Below are 27,864 nucleotides of genomic sequence, written 5' to 3'. Positions count from 1 at the left end.
TGGAGACTGTCTCTTGCGTCCGAGAGTTCTGTTGAATTCGCATGGGTATGTAATAGAAGAAGGAAAAGTAAACTCGCTGCATTCAACACCCAGTATGCCATAGCCTATACACAAAGATTCTTCCCTTGCATCCCAGACTCGCTTTCGTCTTTTCTTTTTCTACACTACCCTCTTCACCTCGAAGAATCTCCTCAGCCACCAGACCTGGAACACGGACTCGCCAATGACGACGCCGAGGATGAAGACATTCCACCATTTGACGCGGCTGTTTGTACTCTCTGCGGTGTTGCGGTGGGTGCGCTCGCGAACAACGATGTAGGACTGCTCGTCCTTGACCTGAGCGAGGAGGTCGGACAGTTTCTTGACTGTTTTGTTTTCCCCAGCTGGTCAGCAGCATACCTCGGGACGGGATGGCAGGGCAGAAACAGGCAGCCAGATAAGCAGCAGACTTACCTTCAGCCTCCAGAGGATCGGATGGCGCGTCCGACTCTGACACGTAGACGATGCCGTGGACGTTGAACGAGACCTCCTTGCTCGAGGCGCCCCAGTGGTCGTTGCCGAAGCAGTAAATGAACTTGCCGTCGTGCTTGGCATCGAAGGAGTGGTCGCCGTTGGAGACGGACTTCTCGAAGACCTCGTACTGGCCTGAGGGGTTCGTAATCTGTTCAGAGGGGGATTGATTTGCCCTTATTAGCCATACTACTGCTCCTCTTCCCCCTTCGTTGAGGACACGGGACCAGGTGGACGAGCGATCCATACCCAGAAGTCAATGTCCAGGTTTCCTGCACTGCCGAATTCTCTGTCGCCGACCTGGAATGACACGGTCATCTTATCATCCTTATGCAGCTGCTCGTGGAAGCACTCGCGGCCATGGGCGGGCAGTTGGATGTTGTGGGCCACCACCGTGGACGAGAACAGGCCTGCTGCTGCCAAAAGCAGCGACGAGGCTGAAAGGAACTGCATCGTTTTATTCGTTTTTGCCTTCCTTTTCCTTTCCACGACAAAATCTAATTGGACGAGTGGGGTGAGAGGAGGGTCGGCGATGGTGGCTTGTGCTGGTTTTGGGATGCTGGTCGTCGTCGCCAATTCGCAAATAGCTGGGGCTCTGAAGGGACAGCTTGGCGGGTTCAGAAGCTCTCGAAAGCTGGCACCCGCGACCGAGTCGGCAGGCCCCCCCGGGCAGTGAATTGTTCCCGCCGGGATGGCGTTGTGTACCCTGGTCTCCCGGTGGAGGTACGCGAGAGATAGTGTCGCACAGGTAATGAGATAAGGTATCGCCGCAGGGGCTGGGACGTACCGCCCCAGTTGACCTTCAGGAGAACCTTCCCTGGCGAACAGCACTGGAAGTAGGCTCTCTTTCTGCACAGGGCCGGTTGCGTAAAGGGGTCTCCACAGATTTGCCCTGGCCAATGAATGGTTGAACGACTGGAAGCTGGAGGGGGCTCTCAGCTGTCACCCTTCCCCTAGCACGGCCCTTCCTTCTCTGCCCTGCGACAGTGGAACTTTGCCCTGCTGTCAATTAGCGCTCACTGCCTGCCTACCAGTCGCTGCTGCAGCCTCTCACTGCCACAGGGGTCTGAGCAGCGTCTGGGCTTACCCATCCCAGCCCCGGCACAGGTCTGCGCTTGGCCCAATTTTCAAACAAACCAACCTGTTCTGTTCCGAACCTCGTCTCTTCCCACGTTCTAACGGGCCCGTTTATTTTTCTGACCTGCCTTTGCCTCTACCCTCCTACTACTTACCTACTACTTACTCCCTTCACACCGACAATCGCAACTCGATTACGACCCAAGTGGCCATCGCATCTCTGCACAATCACCAATCTGCTACCCGGCATCACTCTCAAGTCTCGACTCGCCCATACAGAGTTGAGAATCTTTGATCTTCAAGGTGAGCACGACCTTCTTCGCAGTCTGCTGTCCCGTCTCTTGCTCGGCGGCCCATCGTGACACGTTCGCACATCCCTGGCCCTGTTCACAATTGCCACTCTCACCAGTTGGGAGAATCGTCACCATCACCAACCACCTCCCCCCACTCGTCACCAGTCATCGATATCTCCATCGCTGCTTAGGCATCAACATTTTGTTCTGCATGCGCCGCGCGATCTTCTTGACACATCTCCTGAACCCAATTCACACCCTGTTCTGTCCTACCTTTCACCCAGCCAGTATCAGGCGCCCCTTACCGCAGCCAAGGCGTTGGCTTTGTCGACCTCTCTCGTCTTCCCAAACGTGTCCTGTCCTTCTTGTTTTCGCCTTAGCTGTCATCTTCCGCCGTGTCAAACATAAACCTCCTCTCCCCCGTCTCGCGACTCTGGGCGGAAGGACTTGTCTCTTTTAACCCTTTCATCGCCATCGCCCATCCTCGTCACTCTTTGCTATCAGCATCGTCACAGCGCTTCACGGCGTGCACGGAAGCATCCAAGATACACTTTTTTGCTGACCTCAAGAACGCTCTCTCTAGGTCACGCGCCCGTCGCAAAACTTCCCCTACTTTAATAGTCGATCCCCTCACAAAACCGCCAAGATGGGTATGGCACTTTCGTCTTTCGCCGGAATCTTCCAGAAATGGATCGGCAAGAAGGAGATGCGAATTCTGATGGTTGGTCTCGACGCTGCCGGAAAGACCACTATCCTCTACAAGCTGAAGCTCGGTGAGATCGTCACCACGATCCCCACCATTGGTACGTTCCCGTCTCAAAATTTGCCATTGGCATCTGTCCAGAATATCCGGATATTGCGCCCACGAAGAGCCCCATCGAGCTGACTAAGATGTTGTCTGTAGGTTTCAACGTCGAGACCGTCGAGTACAAGAACATCTCGTTCACGGTGTGGGATGTCGGTGGTCAGGACAAGATCCGTCCTCTGTGGAGGCACTACTTCCAGAACACCCAGGGCATCATCTTCGTCGTGGACAGCAACGATCGTGATCGTGTTGTCGAGGCCCGCGAGGAGCTCCAGCGCATGCTGAACGAGGATGAGCTGCGCGAGGCAGCCCTGCTGGTCTTTGCCAACAAGCAGGATCTTCCCGTAAGCACAAGAGGACCCAGATCTTCTGTCTGCCCTTGAGGGAGGGCATCAAGCATAGCAAGCTGACCATGATCAATAGAACGCCATGAACGCCGCCGAGATCACAGACAAGCTCGGCCTCCACAGCTTGCGGTCGCGCCAGTGGGTACGTACACACGTCATGACCCCACCACTGTAATGAGAACAGAGTCGCTAATGCATCGACAGTACATCCAATCCACTTGCGCCACCAGTGGTGATGGTCTCTACGAAGGTCTCGAGTGGCTGTCCAACGTTGTCAAGAACAAGAACTAAAGCGGTCACGGTCGAGGGACACGATCCGCCGGGGCCCATTCGGTTACTTCGCAGGGCAATCTCACGACGATCGAATGACATGATACATGGATGGACGCTCTCACCCCATGAACTTTGCATCTCCTTGTGATGGGTCATGAGCGATTCATAGTGGGACCGCTCGTGGGAGCAGTCGGAGGACGTTTCGCGTGTTTGGTCTTTTTGCGGCATGAAGGGTGGGAAGGGGCGCAAGGGGGGGCTCTTGGAATCTTTGTACGATTTGTGGAATGATTCTGACTCTTTTTTCCTCTACTAAGAACGTCATGGGCCCCCTTTTTCTCAATGGCAGCTTTGTGATAAGGGGAGGGAGAAGGGCATGAGTCTGGGGCGGGCGACCTCACGGTGCCTTTTGTTGTTTCTTGGCTCCTCGCCCCATGCTCCTCGTCCTCTTCCGGGGCTTCGGGTGTGCGAGCAGAGAAAATAGGGAAGTTCGTTCATAACACCATTTCACTATCCCCGTTGCAAAGCTGGAGTCTTTTCATGTTCGTCGTCAACTTTACATAGACTGGTTAATTGCTCTGTTTTCCCCATACAAACCGCCTCCCAAAAGCCCCTCCCCCCCCCCCACCCCATGCTCCCCTCGGGTTTTGATAAGCGGCTTCTCATAAATGATATCGTGTGGCCTGACGTTAGTCAAAATGGAAAGTGCTCCCGCCTTCTGGAATGTCATTTGTCTCGCACAAAACCCACGCCACCATTGCGGTCACGTAAGTGTTTTTTGGGGGACGGGGTCTAAATTCAATATAGTATTCGCGCAAAATCGTATATGCCAAGGTCCACACAAGAGACTACAGGCAGAGGGGACAGGTGGCGAGTTCGGCAACGGAACAACTCTGCACCATCTGATCTATCCGGCTCAGCCGCGGGGGTTCGTTCTGGAATAGTGTGTGCCGCTGTGCCGCATCGCTTTAGTTGTTGCCTGGTGGCCTGAGAAGACGATGATGATTGATGGCTGTTGGGTCACCCTGGCCAAAAGGGTCATGTCCTGCTTACCGTATAGTGAATTTGGAGGGTAAGAAAGGGCATGGGAAGGAAAGAGCCCTTTAATTGGTATTGCTGAATGGGTTTGGGTTCTTTCTGGTCCACTTGCTCCTGTTGCTGGTTCATCGCTTGTCTGCTGGGTTGGGTTGATCTGGAGTTTGGACCTTCTTTTTGAGACAACAAGGGGGGGCTTGCTCGGAGAAAGGCATGAGATGTGTGTGTGTGTGTGTGTGTGTGTGTGTGTGTGTGTGTGTCTGTGTGACAGAGAGAGCACGTGGGGCGTAGGTTCGGGCAGGTGTCTGCAGATTGTCTGAAGGGGTGTGTTGTTCTTTTTCTTCGGATGAGCATGGTTGGTTGTATGGTGTGGCTTGGTCGTACAAGGAGGGATTCTTGTATGATGTTGTATGATGTTGTCCATGTCTAGGAGTTGAATTGAATGGCTCACAGCTGTTGCATTCTCGAGTCGATTTGGTGGAGAGAGACAGAGAGGAAAGGGAAAAAGAAAAAGAATCAATTCTCTTCTTTCTTCCCATTCCTACTGCAAATTCTTAAAAAGCAACTCATTTGGACTGAAGGTATAATAAATATGCTTTGATGAATGGAAAGACCAGAGGCATTCCCCTATATGATGAAACAAGCCAGTGATAGAAGAGGGATGATGTCCACGTTGGCAGTGGTGATGATTCTCTTGTAAGAACACAATTGTATTTGGTATCGAGAGCAGAGATGTGATGAAAGAGAGAGACAACATATACATTCAAACGCCACAGAGTCCTCCCTTAAGGAAGACAGCCGTCTACCATACCATGCTCCCATTTCATGCAACCTGACCAAAAGAAGATGCCCACAAAACACCGTCAATGCAAAGTCCTTTTCTCATTCATTCTTTTTTTCCTTCCTTCCAGTCTGGTGGAACCCCAATCCATCTACTCTATTCCTCCCTTCGGCTTCGCATGTACCTCCAACCCTGAGCCATCCGCGCTGATAGCCACCACGGCGGTATCGTTCATCTTGACCTCGCCCCGGATGATCTTATCCGCCAGCCTGTTGCCAATCTCGTGCGTGATCAGCCTGTTGAGCGGGCGGGCGCCGAATTTCGGGTCGTAGCCCTTGTCGGCGAGCCATTGCCTGATGTCGTCGGGCACATCAAGGGTGATGCGCCTGTCGCTAAGGCGGGTCTGGAGCTCGCGGAGGCGGATGTCGACAATGTCGCGGAGGGCCTCACGCGAGAGGCGCTTGAAGATGATGAACTCGTCGAGTCTGTTGAGGAACTCGGGTGGGTAGTTGGCAGCGACGACGTCGAGCACGGCCTTCTTGACGTCCGGGCTGATGTCGCCCGTCTCGGTCTCCTTGTAAGGGTGGATCGGGTCCGCGCCCACGAGGATGTCGGCGCCGAGGTTGGACGTCAGCACGATGATGGTGTTTTTGAAGTCGACCTTGTGGCCCTGGGCGTCGGTGAGGTACCCCTCGTCAAGCACCTGCAGGAGCAGCGCCGAGATGTCCCTGTGGGCCTTCTCAAACTCGTCAAAGAGCAGCACCGCGTATGGCTTGCGGCGCACCTGCTCTGTCAGCTGCCCGGCATCTTCGTAGCCGACGTAGCCAGACGGTGCGCCGATCAGCCGTGAGATGGTGTGTTTCTCCTGGAACTCGCTCATGTCGAAGCGCACGACGGCCGATTCAGTCGAGAACAGGAAGCCGGCGAGCTTCTTGCACAGCTCCGTCTTGCCCACGCCGGTAGGGCCGAGGAAGAAGAAGGAGGCGAGTGGGCGGTTCTCGCCCGACAGCCCGGCGCGCTGCATCCGCACGGCATTTGCGACAGCCTTGAGGGCTTCGTCCTGGCCCTTGACGGCTTGTCTAAGGTTGTCCTCCATGTGGATGAGCTTCTCAATGTGCCCGCTCGTCAGCTTCGACACAGGGATACCCGTGATCCTGGCCACCACCGTGGCGATATCATCGGCCGTGACGGAGTCATGGATCAGGGTGTCACCCGAGGTGGTGGCTCCGGATGATGCCTGCTGCTCTCCTTCCTTGGGCAGCTTCTGCTCCAGGGCTGGTATCGCGCTGTACCGCAGCTCCGAGGCCCTGGCAAAGTTGCCCTCCCTCTGCGCCATCTCCAGCTCGATCTTGGCCCGGTCGAGTTCAGCTTGCGTCTGCTTGATGGTCTCAATCTCGCCACGCTCCTTGTCCCACCTCTCCGTGAGCACCTTGACCTCTTCCTGGAGCCTCGTGAGGTCCGCCTCGAGCTTCTCCCTCCTCTCTCGGCTGGCGACGTCGGACTCTTTCCTCAGGCTCTCCAGCTCAATCTGGATGGTCATGATCCTCTGATCTAGCTTCATGATATCCTCGGGCTTGCTCTCCTGCTGCAGGCGCAGAGAGCTAGCTGCCTCGTCCATCAGGTCAATGGCCTTGTCGGGCAAGAATCGATCGGTGATGTACCGGTTGCTCAGCGTCGCGGCTGCCACCAACGCGCCGTCTGTGATGCGCACACCGTGGTGTACCTCGTATTTGTCCTTGATACCGCGGAGGATGCTGATGGTGTCCTCGACCGTCGGCTCGTTCACCAGAATGGGCTGGAATCGTCGTGCCAGCGCAACGTCCTTCTCGATGATGCGGTACTCGTTGAGGGTCGTGGCACCGCAACACTGCAGTTCTCCGCGCGACAACGCCGGCTTTAGCAGGTTCGACGCGTCAATGCTGCCCTCCGCCTTGCCGAGGCCCAGGAGCGTGTGCAGCTCGTCGACGAAGAGGATCACCTGGCCCTCGGCCTGCTCGACCTCGTGCAGCACCTTCTTGAGCCTCTCTTCGAAGTCGCCTCGGAACTTGGCGCCCGCGATGAGCGAGCCCAGGTCAAGCGATATGACCCGCTTGTTCTTGATGCTCTCGGGGACATCGCCGCGCACGATGCGCAGAGCCAGCCCCTCCAGAATCGCTGTCTTGCCCGTCCCGGCCTGTCCGATCAGCACGGGATTGTTCTTGGTGCGCCGCGAGAGCACCTGGATCGTCCGCTGGATCTCGGCGTCCCGTCCAATCACAGGGTCGAGTTTGCCCTCCTTCGCCTTCGCGGTCAGGTCTATGCCGTACTGCTCGAGCGCGGGCTTCTCCTCCTCGCCGCTCATGTTCATCCGGTGGGTGCCGCCGGGCGGGTGGGGGCGGCCGTTGGCATAGTGACGGACGGACGAGACGGAAGAGGAGGGAAGTTGAATCGATGGGGTGTTTGCTATTGCTGAAGACTGGTGGGATGGTGTGGAGAGTGATCCAGCCGCGAGAGGTTGGAGAGCGGTCGTTCGTGGGGTGAGTCGTCGAATCGTCGGCGCACTGGCGATGCGCCGGGTGGACGTGAGAAATTGACGTCTTGTCAACATGATGATGGTGGATCGTTGTAAGGCACTATGGGAGGAGAAGGTGTATTAGGAAAAAGGAGAGTAGCATCGTGGCAAGGATTCAAATAAAAAATGGCGGCTCAAACGGGATGCCTCGTTGACTGACTGACGACATGGAAAAAATGATGGCGAGACTCAAGATTGGAGACTCGACACCTCGAGATGCTTCTGGAAAGTCCTCCAGAATTCAAGCTCCAGGATCCTGGTCCATGTCTTATCGATAAAGCTATACCCCTGCATCCTGGCGCGAAACTTTTCTTCAAAACCTCTTGCCCAGAAAACAAGCTCTAACTTTGTTCTTCTTCCTTTCGTCACCATCTTGCACCTTCATGGCCTACACCCAGATGGGGTTCCAACTGGACTAGCACATCTCGGATTGGATGGATGAGCTTCTGAACTGTGAATGATGGTTTCTCTGAGTCTAGAAACCATCATTTACCATGCAAATCCAAATGGTATGTACATGCTTCTCCTTGGAGAAGGTCATCCTTCTTCTTCATCTTCTTCCTTTTCCCCATATTCTACATGATGAGAAAATTGGTCCGTGTTTCTGAGCAGACTCAAGACCTGTTCAAATGAGGATAACAACAAGCACTCAGTGCATCTCTGAACCATACATCTACCTTTTGCTGGCATTTCTTTCAAGCGTTATTGCGAGTTAGAGGTCACAATTGCTGATGTGTTCCCAGACCAGTTGCGCCCTTTATTCAACTCTAGACCGCACATGATCGATCCTTTCTACATCTATTTCAGATATGGACTACTGGTAGTATTTATGCGATAGTAAACACGTGAGGCTTGTGAGGCTTGTGAACGGGGAGAAGTCAAGGCAAGATGGGGAAAGTGTCGAGTAAGAATTTGATTGTCTTGTCAAAATGTCGATTCTTCATGGCACCCTTTCAAGAATGCCATTTCTAATCATGAATAAATTGTTGAATGAACTCCCACACACGTGTTGAATAATCCTTTGTCCAATGCCAATCCCATTTTTCGAGTCCATCCCGTCACATCATAAACATCATACACGTGCGAAATGCAAATAATGACCGAGCTAAGAAGGGTATCTCTGCCGTTGTTGTCCTTCAGTCACCTCCCTCCCTCCCTCCCTCCCCTCTCTTTCTCCGTCTCTCTTAGTGATGGAACAGACGGATGTTCTGCTCGATGAAGGTAATGCCCAGCTTCTCGGCCGTCTCGAAGACGGGCTGGTCGTTTTGGCTGCCACCGGGAGCAGCAATGTACTTGACACCAGACTTGGCGGCGCGGTACACGTTGTCGGTAAAGGGGAACTGCGCAAAACTGTTAATTAGACTCTATGCCATCCATGGCTTGAGAGGCGTTTAACAGGGACACTCACAAAGGCATCGCTGGAGACAGCAACATCAGTCAGCTTCTTGAGCCACTCCTCACGCTCCTCCTCGGTAAAAGGCTTGGGAACCTCGTCGAACGTCGCCTCGAAAGCCTCCCGCTCAGGGCCGTCCTTGGGCAGCTCGCCGCTAACCAGCAGATCGATGGCATTGCTCTTGTCGGCACGCTTGGTGCCCTTCTTCCACTTCAGGCCAAGGACGCGGGGGTTAAAGCGAAGCCAGAAGTTGTCGGCCTTATCGCCCGCCAGACGCGTGCAGTGGATGCGAGACTGTTGGCCAGCACCTAGGCCGATGATCTGGCCCCGGTAAGCGTAGCAGACCGAGTTACTCTGAGTGTACTTCAGCGCGATCGTGGCGACGGTCAAGTCGCGCAGCGCACTCTCGGGCACGTTGGCATTGTCCTTGGGCGTGATGATTGTGCTGAAGGAAGCGGGAGAGAGGGCAGCCTCATTGCGCTGCTGGGCCAAGATCACACCGTACACAGTGCGCGCCTCCCTCTTACTTGGCTCGTACTCGGGATCCATCTGCAGAACGAGATACTTGCCTCCCTTTTTCTTCTTGAGAATCTCCAGCGCCGCATCCTCATACCCTGGTGCGATGACGCCGTCGGACACCTCCTTGGAAATAATGCTAGCAGTTGCGACATCGACAATGTCGCTCAGCGCAATGAAATCGCCAAAGCTGCTCATGCGGTCCGCACCACGGGCACGGGCATAGGCCTGGGCCAGTCCAGACTCATCGATGCCTGCGATGTCCTCGACAAAGAAGGCCTTCTTCTCCTCCGCACTCAGGGGTAGACCGATCGCGGCACCGGCGGGTGAGACGTGCTTGAAGCTAGCAGCTGCGGGCTTGTCCAGTGCCTGCTTCAGCTCCTTGACCAGAGGCCAGCTGTTGAGGGCGTCGAGCAGGTTGATGTAGCCAGGCGAGCCGCAGAGCACCTTGAAGGGCAGCTGGCCCTCCTTGACGTACGCCTCGGCGGGCTTCTGGTGTGGGTTGGCACCGTACCGCAGGGCCTGGTATTGGTGACCGTCGGCAGCATACTTCTTACGGAAAAAGTCGGAGATGGCGGCGTCGTAGTCGGCGGTGTGCTCGAAGGCCTTCAGGGCATACAGCTGGCGGCTGGACTCCTTGACCTCACCGTTCTCGAGCTCCTTGAGGAACTCGGGATAGTCGGCCGGGTCGCTGAGGATCGTGACCCTGGAGTGATTCTTGGCAGCAGCGCGGATCAGGGTCACGCCGCCGATATCGATCTCCTCGACTGCCTCGGGCACGGTCACGTTGATCTTGGCAACGGTGTCCTTGAAGGGGTAAAGGTTGCAGATAACATAGTCCACCTTGTCGATACTCTGCTCGGCCAGGTCCTTCTCATCCGACGCGAGGTTGCGCGCGAGGATTCCTGCGTGCACGGCGGGGTGGAGGGTCTTGACGCGGCCAGCCAGCATCTCGGGGGCCTTGGTGATGGCGGAAATATCTCTGCACGGAATGCTTGTAAGCCAGTTACCACGGCGAGGTAGATAGATGGACGGGCGCGCGCATACTCAACCGGGAAGCCAGACTCCCTGATCATCTTGGCAGTTCCTCCAGAGGCGAGGATGCGGACATTCTGCTGGACAAGACCCTTGGCCAGGTCGAGCAGGCCAGTCTTGTCGTAGACAGAGACGATGGCAATGCGCTGCCCCACGCTCGCCTGGTTGGACATCTTGGAATGTTGCTTGTTGCTTAGCGAGCTTTTAAGAGACTTGGGATCCAATCGAGCTGAGGGATTCTTCAAGAGCGAAGACAAGAACGTTACAAGTCGGGTCTGGAGGGATATGAGTCTGAAGATGAATTGGAAAGAGCTTCAACGACAACCTTTGGAGCGCGGCCCCTCTAAAAGCTCACACTCAGCCCTCAGCAAGAAAAATCGCGGGGTTCTGAAGTTAAAAATTTGGGGGGCCCCTGTCCCACTGCCCCGCCGGAATCGGTGCCGCCAGGCCTGTGACGTTGTGCTGGAATGCAAGCGTGCCGCATCCATTGGGCAGAGCCCAGCATGAGACAGGGCCCCTAGCAACTAGAAACCCTTGTTTCCCAGTCCCCATAGAATACTTCAGAACAACCTGCTTTACGCGTCTCCCCTTCACATCGTCTAAGGCTTGCACCTCGTCTCCCCCAGAATCCAGTAGAGGCAGTCTAGAGGCTTCTTGTTTCGTCGTCTGTTCAAGACACCCAATGTCTCTCCATGCCTATGTACGGTGATCACGGCCTCAAACTGGTATGTTTACGTGCATCACCATCACCATCCCATCCACGCGTTGTCTTCCCCTTTTCCCCATTTCTTTCGCACATCCTTGTTCCTCTTCTCCTCTTTCTCTCTGACAGTGAAAAGGTCGTCCAAGCCAAAAGAGCTCAGAACTTGGCACATCTGCCACCCTACGAGACTGAGCTCGTCCGCGAGGCGGCGCGCGAGGTCCGCGACCTAGACCGCGATGTCGCCAATATCCTGGAGCCGTTCCAAGGCTCGTTCGACCCAAATGCGAACCAGGGCGCGGCCGGCACGCTCCTGACGAATCACCTGTCCATGCGGCGGAACAAGCGGTGCCTGCTCGCCTACCACAAGACGAGGACGGACAAACTTGAGGAGTTGGTGTGGCGTGGTGCAGACGTGGTCGACCTCTCTGGGCAGCAGGTCAGGGACGGGGCGCGGGGTGCGAATGCTCCTGGGGCCGCCGGGCGTCCAAACGATGGCGGGACTAGCAGCCTCAGTCCGCAGGAGGAGGACTACGTCAGGCAGTACGGTGATCTGCTGGCTGCGTATAAGGGACAATGGACCGATATCGATTTGACGGGGACGCTAGAGCCCCCGAGAGATTTGTTTATTGACGTCCGTGTGTTAAAGGATGCGGGTGAGATCCAGACGGAATACGGGTATGTAGTTACTATCCAGGGACCTTTACCTTGAGCTGCGACTGACAATGATACAGTGCAATCACCTTGACCAAAAACAGCCAATTCTACGTCAGACAGGGAGACGTCGAACGACTGATCGCCCAAGGATACCTGCAAAAATTGAGCTAGATGTCCCTTTCCAGGGCTCGCTCTGTCGAGCTTGCGAGAGTGTCTCTCTCTTGCCCGCCATGGAAGGAGCAGCACGACGCTCTAAAGGCTCATGCCATCTGGCTTCATACGTGCAAATGAGCCATGGTACGACTGTAATGGCGTGTGCAGACGATCGATCGCACGCCTCGTCACATATACACACAAGAGACGTTGCGGAGCAGCCAATCAACTACTTTCTGACTCGACCCTAGCCTATCACCCACGATGGCGAAGGAATGGCGCAAGAGAATGAGTGAGCTACCCAGCTGTTAACATGATGAAGTGCATAGCCGAGATTCACAATCACAGGCTCGCATCAGCCTTAGTAAAACGACAACATTGGCATTCATGGACCCGTGGGGGTAATATGATGCATATTTTGGGAAACCTTATTATGCCGAGAGCAGGATGCGGGAGGGCATATGCAACGTCGGGGAACGACATAACACCATGTACTATGTATGTACTATGTATGCGACCATCCGGATCACAACATGGCTGCCCACATGCTAAAGATGCGTTGAGAAAGCGACTTTCCCCCACGCCGGACGGCATATACCGTGTGGACTGATGTTGCTCCTCGATGATCGCTGCGGAAGCAATGAACATCGAAAGCTGTGTTTCTGAAGAGCAATAGTGCGGCAATGCATGGGATGTTGCTTGCCATTACCTAATGACTACAACCTAAACATTAGCTCCCGCACTCGAGCGATGTTCGGAGGGCTATATAAACTCCCTGGTACGATTTACAAAACCAGAGATACCATGTACAATATGCAAGGGAGATCTTTTCCTTGGAGGGGGCGAGGTGTGTGTAGACTCTTTCGTGGACTTGCTGTGCTTGGGAGACTTTGGGTCCTCAAGCGGTTCGATATAGAGAATGAGAAACTCGCCTTGGATCTTTTCTTCTTTTTCCTTTCATCCTTCCCCTTTCCTATCTGAATATTTTTTCTTGTTTCTTATAGCAGGCCTGACGTTCTAGACAAAGGTCTGTCTTGGCGGAACACCCTGGAGCTGCGCTACTTATATAGTCCTGTTCTACTGCTCTGGTACGAAGTAGTTTTTGGTCGTTCTATTTTTCTCCACATTTGGCACCTTGGAGCGGTTCTCGCCCGTCTCTATGAAGAGCCCACAGGGGGGCTTCTCATTCGCCAATTCCACCGCCGCATCGCCTTTCCCGTCCTGGGACACTTACAGATCGAGGCTCTGCTTGCTTGTTACTGTCGCCTCCCTTACCTGGTTTATCTATATCTTTTGGGTCATAAAGCCAACCATGTTCAAAAATTTTCTTCTCTTCATTAGCGACGCTCACCACTTCCCCCCACATACATCCATACACTCTTCTTGCTTCTGTCCCTTGCACCTGCAGCCGGTGGACACTGCTACAGCTGTACGACCAGATCAGCAAAGTGAGTTGTTTTTGATGCCATAACAGGCTTGGCAGGGTCGAGTCGCGCGCTTTGCTAGGAAAAGTGAGGGCGGACAGGAAGGAAGGAGAAAAAAAGAGCTGGGTGGGCCCACCACCATCTAGCTAGCAATTGCGTTTTCCCACTGCGGGAGGCGTTGTCGCCCCTAAATCCCTGCAATTCCACTTTTGCTCTTGGGAAATTCTCTTGCCTGGACCAGGATCGCCTGCGCTGGGTAGACTCGGAAGCACATGCTATCCAAGCAAGCAAGCAGCAGCAGCAGCAGGTTGACCTGACCTTCAAGCGAAGGCTAAAACTCCAATCTCTGAGCCTCAAGATAACAACACGCTCCCCTCCGTCCCCCTCGTCTGGCTGTTTCGAGAGAGCCAAGGGAAGTCACGACTGTTGTTCTTCATTAATTTGTTCCTTTCCCTTTCTTCTTTTCTCTTGATAAGTTGCGGCTGCAAGTGATCTTTGCTCTCGTCGGGTGTGTGACGCTCTTTTCATTCCAATTCTTCCCAGTGTTCGCTCACCTCTACGGATCACACCTCCCGACGTTCACACCCGCGTCACATTTGGTCATCCTTTGGTGCCAACCTTGTGTGTGTGCGTGCTTGGATCTCAACTTAACGTCTTGGTATCTCAACCAAACCACAGACAGCTATCACATGCCTGAGAAACACAACCGACCTGCATAAAGCGCAACCCTCTCCCATAGCTTCTTCATGAGGTATATCATCATCAGACTGGCAAGAGCCCAGTAGTTGCTGGGCATCCTGGCTTCTGGCTGCGATCGAGCTTCACAGTATAAGACTCCATAGGCGAATGCAGTCATGGCCTCGCCGGCGCTAGGGTTCTCGTGGATTCGTCGCCAGTCTGTTAACTCCAGGGAGAACGACAATTCATCGCCCACGCCTGGTGCTTCTAGTCCACCCCGAGCCACTGCTGTTCCTCAGAGCATCAACGACCCATGGGTGCTGTCTTCCTCCACACCCGCAGCTCACAGGGAACCTATACGCTCTTTTGTGTCCGGCAGCGTTCGAGATACTCCAGGTATGTCATGACACGAAGGTTGTGTGTACCTTGATGGCTCCCCTCCTTCCACAGCAAGCCTGTGCATCCGGGGTCTACGCCATGTGAACGCCACTGTTTCACAGTGGCGCTCATGCTATACGCGTAAAGTTGATCTGCTTCAAGAATGACAAGTCAGCGTCACTAAATCAATTTGCTAAGCTGACTGAAATTTCTACTCAACAGCGCCTATTGATAGTGCTCAGTATGCTGCCAGCGTTCGTGAAGACACGGCGGAGCTTGCTTCCTACTTCCTGTCGGACAAGAAAAGTCCTCGGAACTCCGACTTCTTGACTCGCCCGAGAAGGGGATCTTCGTTACGTGGACCCCAGTCGGATGATGAGGACGACACCGACCATGCTGGCGGGTCGTCGGACACCATACTCGAAGTATCCGAGCCCCCCTCCCCTGATGAGGATGACGACGTCGAGCAGCAGGATGATGGACCTTCGATGCTTGCGAATATGCTTCGAAGGTCGCCGCCTGAAAGCTATCAGGACCACCTTGCACCACAGCCTGGGACAGATCAGCAGTCCTCCAGGCAGGCCAGGTCTTCAGCAGCCTTCGAAGGGTGGTCTGGAACAAGCAGGACAGGCCAACCCGAGAATGGCGCTTTGTGGGCTGCCGATCCAGAGACTGAGCCTGACCAAGCTGTTGAGACAACGCCGTTGTTGAGACACAAATCACAAGCCAGCTCACACCACCGAAATGGTCACGGCCGCGCAGATGCCGGCGACGTGGATGTTGAGGGCCAGAAACCACCAAGACCCAGGAGCTGGCTGGCCGAGAGAGCAAGTCACCTCCGGGGCCTGGCCACGAAGGCGAGTAATCCCAAGGTGTGGAATGGCAAGGCGCTGGTGCACACGCTCCTGCTCGATCCGGCCAAGACCCTCCCAGCTGTCTTTGTGGGCCTCATTTTGAATATCCTGGACGCCTTGTCGTACGGCATGATCCTCTTCCCCCTTGGGAATCCCATCTTCGCAAATCTCGGTCCGGCCGGGATCTCCGTCTTTTACGTGAGCACCATTGTATCTCAGGTGGTCTTCTCCACGGGCAGCATATTCAAAGGAGGCGTGGGCTCTGAGCTCATCGAGGTCGTTCCATTTTTCCACAGCATGGCCGCGACGGTCACATCCCTGGTGGGCGAGGACAATCCAGACGCCGTGATCGCAACGACGATCTTCTGCTTCTGCCTCAGCTCTCTGATGACAGGCGCTGTCTTCTTTACGATGGGCGCCCTGAAATTCGGGTACCTGGTTGGCTTCATTCCGCGTCACATCCTCATCGGCTGCATAGGAGGCGTGGGCTGGTTCCTCGTGCAGACTGGCTTTGAGGTGTCTGCGAGGCTGGAGGGAAGCTTCCACTACGACGTCGAGACCCTCCGCCTGCTCTTCCGACCTGGCACGGTACCTCTATGGACCATCCCCCTTGGTCTTGCTATCGTCCTCTTCGTGCTCACGCAGTCGGACAAGCTCAAGGACAATCACTACGTCCTGCCTACCTTTATCTGCCTGGAACCCGCCATCTTTTGGTTTTTTGTCCTGGTGCTTGATTCGCTACAACCAGAGCCGCTGCGCGAGACTGGCTGGATTTTTGAAGCGCCACCTGCTGGAGAGACCTGGTGGTATTTTTACACCTTGTTTAGTGAGTCCGAATTGTCCCTCAAATAGGTTGGTACATGTGTGGAAGATTGTATTTTTTTTCTGACTTGTAATTGCAGAATTCAACCTCATCAGCTGGGAGGCAGTTGCCGAATGTGTGCCTGCAATGTTTGCTCTGACTTTCTTCGGAGTTCTTCACGTTCCGATCAACGTCCCAGCGCTTGCCCTTCAGACTGGCGAAGACCACGCGAACCTCGACCGCGAGCTGAAGCTGCACGGTCTGTCCAACTTCCTCTCGGGCTGCGCGGGTAGCATTCAAAACTATCTCGTCTACGCCAACAGTCAATTCTTCATCAAGTCGGGCGGCAACAGCCGGCTGGCAGGCTATCTCCTGGCAGCCGCAACAGGCGTCGTCATGGTCATCGGTCCTGTCATCATCGGGTTCATACCAGTTATGATGGTTGGAACGCTGATCTTCGTGCTTGGCTTCGAGCTGTTGATGAACGCGCTATGGGATCCGAGGAAGAAGTTGAACTGGCTCGAGTACCTGACGGTAAGTCATGACCAATAACCTCGTGCACAATGGAGATTTGCCTGGGGGTGCAAGTGGTTCTAACATAAGTTTGTGTGAAAAGGTCGTGATTATTGTGCTCGTCATGGGCATGTACGACTTTGTGGTGGGGATCGGCGTGGGTGTGATGCTCGCATTCGTGTCACTGATCTTCCAGGCATCGAGGGTATCTGCGATCCGAGCCACCTACTCGGGCGAGGTCGTCGGGTCCACCGTCAGGAGGAATCCGTCTCAGCAGCACTACCTTCAGAAGGTTGGCAACCAAGTCTGCCTGATTAAGCTGTCTGGCTTCCTCTTTTTCGGGACCATCGTCAGCGTCGAGGAGAAGATTCGCCAGCTCATCGACGACGATGAGTTTGAGAGGAGACCGATCAAGTTCCTGATCCTTGACCTCAGGCACGTTACCGGTCTGGACTACTCGGCTGGCGAGGCTTTCAGCACCGTCAGCCGGCTCCTGGCCGCAAAGCAGGTCGCGCTTGTGCTCAGCGGTGTGGATACAGAGGGTCCTCTTGGGCGCGATCTCCTCGCCGTTGGCCTGGGAACGAGCTCCAAAGACACCGAGGTATTTTTCTGGCCCAACCTCAACATGGCCCTGGAGAGCTGCGAGAACGAGCTCCTGCGGACGCTGTACGCCAGCCAGGAGGCCCTCAGAGCGGCGTCCCGCAGCGCCGGCACCGGCGCCACGACAAGCCTCGAGGTCCCGGTGGCCAAGAACCTCTGGTCAGGGGAATTCGCCGACGACCACGGACCGTCGTCCCTCCTGGCGAGCTCGCCTCGCCGCAGCCACCTGCACCAGGCGGCGCGTGAATCCCTTAACCAGCGGGAGGTGGCGCGGCTCTCGCGGTGGCAGAACTTCAAAGAGCCCCTGCGGCTTATGCTGCAGATCTTCCATGACCTCTCGGAGAAGAACGAAGACTTTTGGGTGCGTGCCAAGGACTACTTCAGGCGGCAGGAGCTCCACCAGGGCGAGATCCTCTTCCGAGCGGGCGAGGCGGCGACGGGGTTCTACCTTGTGGAGAGTGGGATCCTTCGCGGTGAGTATAACCTGCCGCAGGGCTGGTTGTACGAGAGCATCGCGGCTGGGACAACGTGTGGGGAGCTGCCCTTCTTCAGCGACACACCGCGGACTGCGACGGTCAGTGCAGAGAGGGACTGTGTGGTATGGCTGATGGATCGCGAGGGGTGGGACGCATTGCAGAAGAAGGAGCCCGAGGTGGCGCAGGAGCTGCTGAGGATCTCGCTGAAGCTGACGAGCGAGCGCATGAGCGCCATTACGAGTTATGTGTTGACCATGGCGACTTGAGAAGAATGGACAGATTGAAGTACTGCAGAGTCCCCCCCCCCCCCCGGGAGGGGGCTGGAACATGTGTCCATTTGTATTTCAGGCAGGCGATTGCGCAAGTCAATTGAGAATGTTGGACTGAGCGATTGCACACTACTTCTTTATTCTTTCTTTCCCCCTTCATGGCATTTGGCTATTCAAACAGCGGATTTACATATTAATTAGAGTATTGTACGGATCTCGGGATCACGATAGGGACTTGCATGTATGTATGCGTGTCACCGAAAAAGATTGCAAGGCGTCTTGACAGGGAAAGAAAGAAGGGAAAACAAAGTCATGAGACTGACTGCTGCCTCTTGCCTCTCTCGAACCATCTCCCAAGCTGTAAGTGAGGAACATGCCCATGAGATTGGAGAAAAAAGACAGATTAGAATCATGGCCTCCAGTGAACAGTAGAGGACGCAGCACATTTCTCGGCTCAAGGCAAGGTTGTCATTGCAGGAAGAGCCAGCGCACTCACTCATTGACTTGACAACTGGGGGACAGTGACCACGTCGATGAGGGTGTGGTGTGGCACTTGAAAAATTGGAACAAAAACTGGAACTGGAACTAGGTCTGTTATTTGGGTCACTAACCGCTACAGCATGCAATTGCAGCTGCAGCTGCAGCGGCGGCGGCGGCCGGCCCACTCAGGTCACTGCTGCCACTCAAGAAGGGCCCACTTGCTGACCGAAGACTGCAGTACTGTAGTCCATATAGACGACATCGGACCCCTACCCACTTGAGCACTAGCACTTCATAGTAAACCTTAACAACACACACACACACACACACACACACACACACACACACACAGGCAGTGACAGGTCAGCGCAGAGACGGAGAGAAAAGAGCACAGATAAAACGGGGAGCCAGCCAAAGTGGATTCTCGGATGCTGCACGCAACACCCCATCACGGTCATCTCTCGCCTCGCCTCGCCCCTCGCTTCGCCGTTTTTGAAAGAGACTGTGTGTGAGCAAACGATATCGAGTCTCTGCTGGACGATCGGATCGCTGAAGATCTTTGCCTCTTGACATCCTGCTGTGCGTGGGTCTAGCGCAGCAGTGCTCATCGAGTCCCGACTGGGCAGGTCTCTCTGTCTTTTCTCTCGTGTCTTCCTGAACCCCTCTCGCTCATACTCACTTTTTCGTGTGTGTGACTTCGCTTCCCGTCCGGCGCAGGGGAGGAGAGGGGAACTCTCAGGGTTGTTCCTTGACCACGCCAGAATTTGTCTTTGCTTGGCCCCTGTGGCCCTTGCAACCAAACCCATCAAAAAAGTTGCTCTGGACCCTTTGACCTAGGCCCCCCTCCCCCTCGTCCGAAAGGCGCAAAAGCTACCATGGCCGGTGCAGGACAACAAGGCGAACAGTCGCTGTCGTCGTCGTGGTCAACGTCTGCTGCTGCTACTACTGCTACTGCACAACCGCCGGGCCCGTCTCTGACGTCAACTTCCGACCCGGTTCTCGCGACGAACACCGCCGGCAGCCCTCCTCGTCCTCCTCCTTTCACGAGCTCGACACAGCCGACGCTGCAGCTGCGGAGAACCAGCAGTGGGGCTAATAAACACAACGTCACGGGCGCGAGGCTGCCACGGCGTCTTACCGCCCAGGAGAGGCTGGACGGTATACTAGAGGTACTATTGTCACTATCATTCTACTACTACTCTCCTATCACCACCACTATTACTTACTGTCACTGCTACTTATATCACCGTTGTCTGCTGGCCCACAAAGTTTTGGGCCGTCGGGCTTCCAAGACCCCTCTCTTCCCCATCACATACGCTACCAAACCTACGGCAACCGTCTCATGACCCGCGCCAAGGTGCCAGGCCCTCTAGTGTCCGCATGAATGACCCGCCTCTTCTGTTAAATCCTCCGTTGCCCACCACGCAACATTGTCCTCCTCCTCATTCTTCTTCTTCAGTATACTTGTACTTGTACTTCTCCGACTCCTTCTCTCCACTCCCTCTCTTTCCTGTTGTGCTCAAAGGCCCCCCCCCCCCTCCCCTTTCTCCCCAACCCCAACAACCATACGAGCTCCAATGGCTGCTGACGAACAACTCGCCGCACCACAGCTTGGTAGACAGCGCGCCGAGAGCATGAGCCCCGGCCAGAGCCCGCCTGTTGCGTTCAGGAGCCCATTCTATCAATGGAGCGGCAGCGGCACGTCGCCAATGGGCAGGTCGCCAATGGGTCGGTCGCCCTTCTTCCGTGATCCAGACCTGGACGGGAGTCTGGACCCGCAGGCGGAGGAGCCAAACGAGACGACGGGGATTGTCTCGAGCGGCCAAAACAGCAACAACTACAACCACAATAACCACAGCACGCCCCCGGTTATGAACTACCAGAGTATGGCGCCCATGGACGGAGGTGTTAGCACGCGGGCGAGGAAAACCGGGGCCTCATTGTCGAGGAGCAGCATCAGCAATGGGCGGACGAGGGGCACCACGGACGAGGTGCCTGAAGAGGGAACCGGGGATCAGCACGAGGAGCGGAACAAAGAGGCGGAGGCCTGGTGGAAGACGCAGCTGGCCAAGTTTGGCTCGATCGAGCTGGAGAACAAGGGCTCCGTCGCGAGGGATCACCTGGCCCTAGGTTGGTACTACCCCAAAACCTGCTGGCTGGATTGTTGGTGTTGTTATGTGTGTTGGGAGAAAGGAACTGATTGGAATCGAAAACCCCCAGAACGGACATTCCTCGCCTGGCTGAGGACGTCCCTGTCCTTTGCCTCTATAGGGGTCGCCATCACGCAGCTCTTCCGACTCAACACGTCCCTCGAGGTTGAGCAGGGCACCTCCGACAGCGCAAACGCCCACACGCTCCGACACCTCGGCAAGCCGCTGGGGGGTATCTTCTTGGGCATCAGCATACTAATGCTGTTCCTGGGCTATCACAGGTACTTCCAGGCGCAGCAGTGGATTATCAAGGGCAAGTTCCCCGCCAGCAGGGGCACGGTGATCCTGGTGTCTCTGGTCGCGCTAGGTTTGATGATTGTATCTCTGTAAGTCGGTTTTTCTTCTTCTTTTCTTTCTGTTCCTTTGGAGTCTTGTCGTGGAGAGTTTGATAGAATGATTGACTGACTGGCTTGACTTGGGTCTTGATTAGTGTTGTGGTCCTCCTTGTGCAACCTGCTGGGAGCAGTAGCTGATAAGGAGAGGTTCATCCTTATGAGGTCTACGAGATGATTTCTACCTTGTTTGTTTACATTTTTCTCTATTTTTCTTCTTCTTGTGTTATATCTTCAAAGGAAAGAGAAAAGGGAAAGAAAAAAAATTTAAGAATACATAATAGCTTCGAGGAGATCCAAGTTCAAGGGCGAGGTGGGCAGGGTCCATGATTTCGAGTTTGGTTTTACTGTTCAGCAGCAAGCGGCGTTTGGGGTATAAAGAGAAAGCATAGCACTGGCGTTATCTATATAAAATTTCCTGACGAATTCAAAAATGGATAGCATCATTCGATCATTAACTGTGTCAGTACTAGGCACTTGTGCTGCGCGTGGGTTTTGAAACTGTGTACCTGTACTATCATGTCTTCGTACATTTTTTTGAGCAATTCATACTATGATTTACAGTTAGTACTCAGGTACTGTAGAGTCCAACAGGGATCGAAGCTCTCAGGTAGGTGGTCCGTGCGCCACCGCCAAAAAAGTTCGAGAGCTGCCATCGTCACGAAGACGCGCGATTCGTCCCCAAAAGACAGCAGAGGAGAAACTATTGCTCTCCCCTCTCACCACCACCACAGACATCCGACACCTACCGACCCACCCACAAACGCACAACCTCTCCCCCTCCCCCTCCCAAAAAAGGTCATGTTCAAGCCCAGATTACGGATACCAAGGAGGGCAACAGGCCTCCTCTCCAGGCCCTGTCTGTCCTCCTCGACGACAACGACCACCACCCCTCCTCCTCCCCACAGCTCCTCGCCCGTCTCGTCTTCGCCCTTGGCCGCACAATGGAGAAGATCAATACACGCGACACCGTCGAGATGCAAGCATGTCGCGCCCAAGCTGCACGATGTCTTTGCCACGGAGGGTGTGGCGGGTCTGTATTCCACGGGCGGGTTCGAGGTTGCGTACACCAAATACCAATCTTGGTGTTTGGATGAACTGAACAGATTGACGGAAGGTATGTCATCTTTATTCTCGTCTGTGTGTGTATGTGTGTGTGTGTGTGTGGTGATGGTGGCGGCGGCGGCCTGCCCTTCCTCTCTCTTTCCCCTCTCTTTTGCTTGTGAACACAGATAAATACACAACACGCATCACAAACAGTCCCCACTGACATACGTGACCTTAATTTTCTGTTCTTTTCCAGGGACCAAGTACGAAGGCATCGAGGTCAAAGACGTAGCCATCATGACGTCCCGCGAGCCCGAGCTCGCCGCCATCTTCAACTACGCCTCCATGGCGCACAACAACCACTTCTTCTTCGACGGCCTCGCCCCGCAGGGCGGCAAGGACCCCGCCGAGTACATGCCCAGCGCCCTCAAGACGGAGCTCGAGGCCTCCTTCGGCAGCCTCGAGACCCTCCAGCGCGAGCTCGTCCTGACCGCCAACGCCATGTTCGGCCCGGGCTTCGTCTGGCTCGTCCGCGCCACCGACGGCCACAGCGCCCAGCGGTTCCCCTTCCGCGTCCTGTCCACCTACCTCGCCGGCTCCCCGTACCCGGCCGCCCACTGGCGCAAGCAGGGCACCGACATGAACGCCCACGGCGGCATCACCGACAGCGCCGGCGAGACCATCAGGCACTACTTTGACATGCAGAACATAGGCCAGGGCCGCGCTCCCTTGCACGGAAGCGCTGCTGCTGCTGCTGCTGGTGGTGGTGGTGGTGGCAGTATCCTCAACAAGGAGAGCGCCAAGAACCCCGGCGGCGCCAGCCTCGTCCCCGTGCTGTGCGTCAGCACCTGGGAGCACGCCTGGCTGTACGACTGGGACGTCGGCGGTAAGCTGGCCTACCTGACCGCGTGGTGGGATATCATCAACTGGGGCAAGGTCGCTGAGAGGGCGAGCCTGGTCGGCGATAAGTCGATGACGGCGGAACCGGTGCTGTTTTCGCAATCGGCCGCGAGGGCGGCATGAAAAGAAGAGCGGGGAAGAGAGAGAGAGAGAGAGAACAATGTTAAAATCAGAAAATCATTAAATAAGAGGGAAGACGGAAGCAGGCGGCCAGCAGGTTGGCTTGGGGTGGATAGGGATGTATAATATATCCAAAGGCTTTCGGAATTGTTCACAAGAGAGAGAAAAAACCAACCAAAACCGGGGAGCATCTAGTTATCTACATCTGCATGGCGTAGATGTGTATAAAGTGATTGATCCGAGGAAGAAAATCATAGATAAAAATGAATTATGGATGCCCATGAACGCATTGGATACATATTTTCTGTTGGTCTGGCCCAGTCAAAGCCAAGATGGAAAGGAAAAGACGAAGAGAAAAGAAATCATGTGCATCTATCCATCACCCTCACCACTGCAATTACGGAAAAGACCCGATGATGTCCATCAAAAATGCAAGAATTGAAAGTACTTTTTTTGTGGTTGTGACTCAATCATACCATAAGAATGGGGAGTAGTAATAGTCGTGTTGTAAAAACCCCTCCCCTGAAAAACCCAAGCTGGAGGTATCTCTGTGTTGTGTGTAAAATCACCACTCCTTGGAAAAAGAGGAAACGCCACATGATCATGCACCAATATTAGCTCAGCCCACCTCACCCCTCCTGCCCCTCTTTCCTCATAATCTCATCATTATATCTGTCTTCCAAAGTCCGAAAATCTCGTCTCCCGATCACCGGGCTGTCCCTCGCCGAAACGCCCTGGCGGCCCCAGGCTATGGGGCGACAGCGCGTTCTCGTCGGCGAACACATTAATGTACGCGGCATTCGGCGAGCTTCGACCCGTACCGCCTGATCCACCACCGTACTCGCTTACGTGGTTGTTCATGGCGGCGCCTGTGGGCTCGAAGCCTCCGTAGGCCCGAGCAGACGGCATCCGCAGCGGACCCTGGAACTCGGAACCCCGGGTCGTGTCGCGGTAGAGCTCCCCGTATAACGAGCTCGCGGCGCGGGCTCGGGGGCCCGGTGGGGACCGGGGCATCTCACGCATCTCGCCTACCGCGTCGCGTTCGTCCTCGTTCACCTCGTCGGTCCAGCCGCCATCGCTGCTCGAGTTCCGCGCATTCGGGCTCCTGTCTAGCCCAGCAGCACCGCCGTAGTAGTCGTGGTGCAGACCCAGGCCTGCACCACTGCCTTCAGCCTCATCGGCACCACCATCAAGGGAAAGAGAGTGTGGAGTGATCTTGCGGCTGAAGTCGCTGCGTAGCGTACCGTCGTCGTGGAGGATGGGCTTAGAGATGGGAGCGCGCGTCGAGCCGCCCCTCGTGACCGGGTGAGCCATGACATTGCCAAAGGCGTCCGTGCTCGCGTCATCGGGGGTCTTCTCGCTCTGCTGCTTGCGCTTCATCTCCCTCTTGACGAAGAACATGATGACCAGGCCCAGGCACACGGCCGCGGCGATGCCGCCAATCACACCACCTGCCACGACACCGGCGTGCGCCGACGAGTCACGGCTGCTGGAGGAGTCCTCAGGGCTCGAGTCACTGCTGCCCGAGGTGGAGGACGAGTCAGCGGCCGCCGCTGAGGCTGTTGACGAGCCCGTGACGGATGAGCCTGAGGCTACCGTCGCCGGGCTGACGGCCGCAGTCACGGTGGCACTGGCACCGCTCGAGCTCTGCGAGCCGCTGCTTGCCGTGGCCGCCGCAGAGGATGCAACCGAGCTCGTGCTTGGCTTAACGCTCTGGTCCGCATCCTCCTCACAGACATCGTCGGTGGTGCACGAGTAGCCAAAGGGGCAGCACTTGTCGCCGCACGTCTCCAGGGTGCCCGTCAGGGCCGTGGTCATGACCACGGCGGCAGGGTGCTGGCTCTTGTCCTCGAGGGAGAGCTCACAGGGGATGGTCTCGATCTGCGTGCAGTTGCCGCCAATGGGACAGCACAGTGCGGTAGTGCCGCCGGCAAGTGACATGCATGTCGATGTCGAAGGGCAGCAGAAATCCGAAGGAAAATCGGAGCCACACTGGACGTAGGAGGAGTCGCCGCATGATGAGTCGCGAGCGAGAAGGTCTTCTGATCGTAGTGATGATGATGCTGTTGTTACTTGTGATCTTGGTAGGAGAGGATTACGGATGGTGAAGGTTGATGCGAGAGATGGTATGGTGAGGAGGACCATGAGTACCGCCGACGCTCTGGGCGGCAAGAGGCTTCCCGTTTGCCTCTTGATCGATATCCTTCTCGTTCTCATCCTGGCTTGTGTGGTTTGTGCTAGTGTTGCTTGAATGTTGTGGTATGTCGTGTGTTTGTGTGCTCCAAGGTAGCTCAAAGGCCGGCGTGTAGCCGGGAAGTAGGGTTTTGTGCGCTCTGTTGTGTGAGGCGGAGTGGAAGGCTCTTCCGGATGGTCGCGTCTTCTCTTTCTCTCGAGTCTCGTCTCTCCAGGAGACAGATGGAAGTTTCAATAATTAGATTAAACAAATAGTGTATGCGTCTGACAAGAAAAGAAGGCAGGTAGCGACCAGGCCACAGTCTTTTCTTCTTTGGCAGTCAGTCACAGGTATAAAAGGTATGATCGACAATGGGGTTGTCCCGATCTGGGTGTACACGTCCACAAGAGAGAAAGACGATGGACAATGGTAGCTTGTCGTGGGATTACAAGACGGAAGGAAGAAATGTGAGAGAAAGGAGGAAGAGAAAACACAGGACAAAAGAGAAAGAGAAACAAAGCGGAGAAAGAAAAGGAAAATACAACAGCCAGCAAGGTCGAATGAATCAAAGCTGGGCGCGAAAGAAAGACCACCTCACCTCACCTCACCTCACCTCACATGGATGACGTCCTCGCATTGGGCGTTACATGTCTTGAAGCGCCTCTGTGGTGACTTCAGAAGACTGGCCGCCGGTACGACCATGTCATATCCACTGTGTTCGACAGGTTCTCGACCCAACCGAATGGGGGAGGGGTTCGCAAAAAATGCAAGCAATGCCGCCGGGGGTGGCCCATCTCTAGGCCCTCGGTGACCAACGGATACGCAGACACGACGATGTCCTCGGCGGCAGGACAGTCAGGACGAGTCGAGATGACTGGCCGTGGGTGCACGTAGCCGCCATGGGCTGTAGGGGGGGAGTCATAATCAAGCGCACAGGGCAGGGCAATGCATGGCAGGGCGCCAAGGCGGGATAGAGAGAAGATAGCTAGTGAGTAAGCGAGAGATGAAGCGAAGGTGGAGGGCTTGTCTGATAGGACACAGCGAGATTGAAACATTTGGCTGGGTTGATGCCAGACCGCCCAAGGTGGCCCGTATCCACACCCACAAGCGCGTGTACGTGGTAGAACAGCTTAGCCTTGGGTGGCATTGTCGTTTCGACAGCGTCAAAGGTCGTAGAGATGAGAGGCTGTGGTGAAGCGCTTTGACTGACGGGTTAGTTGACAGGGGCGGGGGTGTTTGCTCCCGCTTGCTGTGCTGTTCGCTGCCAACGAAAGGTTGATCCTCATTGTGGTGGAAGGGCAGCTTGGTTGGTGGAGAAAAGGAAGGAAAATCGGGGGCTTTGCTGCTTTGCTGTGCTGTTTGTCGCTCTATCGCTCTACGGCTGATCGAGGGGGAAAGGAAAGGGTGAGGTGAGGTCGGCCCAGTCGCGCCTGCGTTGAAACTTGTCGAAACGGTTGGTTGATGTTTGTCCTCACTGGAAACAACCAGGGGCCGCCTGGTCAGGCCCCCTTCCCCGATAAGCGTAGCTTGCTAAGCCAGCCAGGGGCTTGTTCTGTTCTGTTCTGTTCTTTACTGTTCTGACGGGCCGGGACCAGGTGTGCACACTTCAGGCTGGGCTTGTGGCAGGTGCCTTACTGTACCTCGATACGTACTATTGTGCTAACCCAACACTGAATCATCCAAGACCAATCATTTCACTGTTACACGATGTCACCAAGAGTACTAAAACCCCAGACAACTCCCCCTCCCCTTCTGCAATGATCAATCTCATGATTTTTTCCATCCGCCATCGCCAGTATAGAGTGACTACTTGACCACAGACATGAGATTTGGTCATTTATCGGCAGTCACCCTCAATTCTCCCTTCTTGCATAAATTCCGCAGCTCGGGATCGGGCGGGAATAGGAATGCGAGATGCGCGAATGTGACCTCCCCCCTTTTCCTTGCTCCTGCACGTTGGTGGCCATGGGGACTTGGGGTGACGGCACTGCACAACTCGCTTCAGCTCTTTTGAAGCATCTTGGTTGCTGCATCTGCATGCATGGTGTCAACTCATGGTGAAGATAGCCATCGCAGTTCAAAAGCAGGATCCTCGGTGTGGTTGCCTGCACTTCGACAACGTTCCGTCAAGTCCATTTACGGGGGAACAATGTATTTGCTTACTTCCTCCATCCAATGGCGTACTTTCTCTACACGGCCTACCTGCCCATGTGCGTGCCGCCGTACCTTGGAATTGCCAGAACCACCTCGACTGCAACCTCGAGACAGGCCCCAGAGAGTCCACTTCCCTTTTTACCCCCATCCATTCATTAAGTCCAGACCGGGTAGATAACATTCATGCGCAATTGTCTCCATTCTCTTTCATTCCGGATATAATATAAGTAGTGCCATAGTCTTTCGGCAGTGCCTTTGCCGCGACGAATACTACTCTTGCTAGAATACTACTCTTGCTAGAATACTACTCTTGCTAGAATACTACTCTTGC

General features: G+C 55.1%; 10 protein-coding genes across 10 annotated transcripts; 7 read left to right on the top strand and 3 right to left on the bottom strand.

Moving 5' to 3' along the window:
• Positions 1 to 15: 15 nt before the first annotated feature.
• On the bottom strand, positions 16 to 1,065 carry M406DRAFT_278420 (uncharacterized protein). The gene is made up of 3 exons (XM_040918350.1): positions 760 to 1,065; positions 454 to 661; positions 16 to 365 (listed from the first exon to the last, which is right to left on the bottom strand). Exons 1-3 carry the CDS (start codon positions 961 to 963, stop codon positions 160 to 162), a joined length of 618 nt encoding a protein of 205 aa, XP_040775766.1. The 5' UTR covers positions 964 to 1,065; the 3' UTR covers positions 16 to 159.
• A 691-nt stretch (positions 1,066 to 1,756) lies between these two features.
• Positions 1,757 to 3,990, top strand: M406DRAFT_102464 (putative ADP-ribosylation factor ARF1, small GTPase-like protein). The gene is made up of 5 exons (XM_040915011.1): positions 1,757 to 1,890; positions 2,464 to 2,683; positions 2,785 to 3,029; positions 3,109 to 3,174; positions 3,237 to 3,990. Exons 2-5 carry the CDS (start codon positions 2,527 to 2,529, stop codon positions 3,321 to 3,323), a joined length of 555 nt encoding a protein of 184 aa, XP_040775765.1. The 5' UTR covers positions 1,757 to 1,890; positions 2,464 to 2,526; the 3' UTR covers positions 3,324 to 3,990.
• A 1,043-nt stretch (positions 3,991 to 5,033) lies between these two features.
• Positions 5,034 to 7,705, bottom strand: M406DRAFT_346713 (P-loop containing nucleoside triphosphate hydrolase protein; the record flags this gene model as incomplete). The annotated part of the gene is made up of 2 exons (XM_040922217.1): positions 5,034 to 7,560; positions 7,660 to 7,705. The coding sequence occupies 2 exons, from the start codon at positions 7,703 to 7,705 to the stop codon at positions 5,270 to 5,272; spliced, it is 2,337 nt and encodes a 778-aa protein (XP_040775764.1). The 3' UTR covers positions 5,034 to 5,269.
• A 1,148-nt stretch (positions 7,706 to 8,853) lies between these two features.
• Positions 8,854 to 10,786, bottom strand: AD-5 (purine nucleotide biosynthetic process; the record flags this gene model as incomplete). The annotated part of the gene is made up of 3 exons (XM_040924202.1): positions 8,854 to 9,009; positions 9,078 to 10,560; positions 10,626 to 10,786. The coding sequence occupies 3 exons, from the start codon at positions 10,784 to 10,786 to the stop codon at positions 8,854 to 8,856; spliced, it is 1,800 nt and encodes a 599-aa protein (XP_040775763.1).
• A 519-nt stretch (positions 10,787 to 11,305) lies between these two features.
• On the top strand, positions 11,306 to 12,367 carry M406DRAFT_351900 (GINS complex, Psf1 component; the record flags this gene model as incomplete). Its single annotated transcript, XM_040922656.1, has 3 exons — positions 11,306 to 11,338; positions 11,453 to 11,991; positions 12,048 to 12,367. The coding sequence occupies 3 exons, from the start codon at positions 11,306 to 11,308 to the stop codon at positions 12,139 to 12,141; spliced, it is 666 nt and encodes a 221-aa protein (XP_040775762.1). The 3' UTR covers positions 12,142 to 12,367.
• A 2,034-nt stretch (positions 12,368 to 14,401) lies between these two features.
• On the top strand, positions 14,402 to 18,445 carry M406DRAFT_346711 (uncharacterized protein; the record flags this gene model as incomplete). The annotated part of the gene is made up of 5 exons (XM_040922216.1): positions 14,402 to 14,446; positions 14,525 to 14,621; positions 14,826 to 16,283; positions 16,360 to 16,793; positions 16,876 to 18,445. The coding sequence occupies 5 exons, from the start codon at positions 14,402 to 14,404 to the stop codon at positions 18,112 to 18,114; spliced, it is 3,273 nt and encodes a 1,090-aa protein (XP_040775761.1). The 3' UTR covers positions 18,115 to 18,445.
• Positions 18,446 to 19,472: 1,027 nt separating this feature from the next.
• Positions 19,473 to 19,766, top strand: M406DRAFT_107126 (uncharacterized protein; the record flags this gene model as incomplete). The annotated part of the gene is made up of 1 exon (XM_040915222.1): positions 19,473 to 19,766. A coding segment is annotated over one exon (294 nt), but the record flags the coding sequence as incomplete, so codon positions are not given.
• A 726-nt stretch (positions 19,767 to 20,492) lies between these two features.
• Positions 20,493 to 21,137, top strand: M406DRAFT_260586 (uncharacterized protein; the record flags this gene model as incomplete). Its single annotated transcript, XM_040917378.1, has 2 exons — positions 20,493 to 20,727; positions 20,818 to 21,137. The coding sequence occupies 2 exons, from the start codon at positions 20,493 to 20,495 to the stop codon at positions 21,135 to 21,137; spliced, it is 555 nt and encodes a 184-aa protein (XP_040775759.1).
• Positions 21,138 to 22,102: 965 nt separating this feature from the next.
• On the top strand, positions 22,103 to 23,143 carry M406DRAFT_27960 (uncharacterized protein; the record flags this gene model as incomplete). Its single annotated transcript, XM_040918387.1, has 2 exons — positions 22,103 to 22,256; positions 22,443 to 23,143. Coding segments are annotated over 2 exons (855 nt in total), but the record flags the coding sequence as incomplete, so codon positions are not given.
• A 2,278-nt stretch (positions 23,144 to 25,421) lies between these two features.
• M406DRAFT_102467 (uncharacterized protein) lies at positions 25,422 to 26,068 on the top strand. The gene has a single exon (XM_040915012.1). It carries the CDS (start codon positions 25,751 to 25,753, stop codon positions 26,003 to 26,005), a length of 255 nt encoding a protein of 84 aa, XP_040775757.1. The 5' UTR covers positions 25,422 to 25,750; the 3' UTR covers positions 26,006 to 26,068.
• Positions 26,069 to 27,864: the final 1,796 nt, after the last annotated feature.

The sequence above is a fragment of the Cryphonectria parasitica genome, assembly GCF_011745365.1.
Source record: "Cryphonectria parasitica EP155 unplaced genomic scaffold M406scaffold_5, whole genome shotgun sequence".
Taxonomy (NCBI): Eukaryota; Fungi; Ascomycota; class Sordariomycetes; order Diaporthales; family Cryphonectriaceae; genus Cryphonectria; species Cryphonectria parasitica.
Note: the sequence above shows the minus strand (reverse complement) of the source record. Positions and strands in the feature narration are given on the sequence as shown.

Bases quoted from the DNA above. Each gene is read 5' to 3' on its own strand.
- M406DRAFT_278420 (XM_040918350.1), bottom strand. From the start codon at position 963: ATGCAGTTCCTTTCAGCCTCGTCGCTGCTTTTGGCAGCAGCAGGCCTG. The intron at 662-759 runs GTATGGATCGCT...CCCTCTGAACAG, and splicing joins ACCTGGACATTGACTTCTGG to ATTACGAACCCCTCAGGCCA. The intron at 366-453 runs GTAAGTCTGCTG...AAAACAAAACAG, and splicing joins CGATCCTCTGGAGGCTGAAG to TCAAGAAACTGTCCGACCTC.
- M406DRAFT_102464 (XM_040915011.1), top strand. From the start codon at position 2,527: ATGGGTATGGCACTTTCGTCTTTCGCCGGAATCTTCCAGAAATGGATC. The intron at 3,030-3,108 runs GTAAGCACAAGA...CATGATCAATAG, and splicing joins CCAACAAGCAGGATCTTCCC to AACGCCATGAACGCCGCCGA. The intron at 3,175-3,236 runs GTACGTACACAC...ATGCATCGACAG, and splicing joins GCTTGCGGTCGCGCCAGTGG to TACATCCAATCCACTTGCGC.
- M406DRAFT_102467 (XM_040915012.1), top strand. From the start codon at position 25,751: ATGGGGTTGTCCCGATCTGGGTGTACACGTCCACAAGAGAGAAAGACG.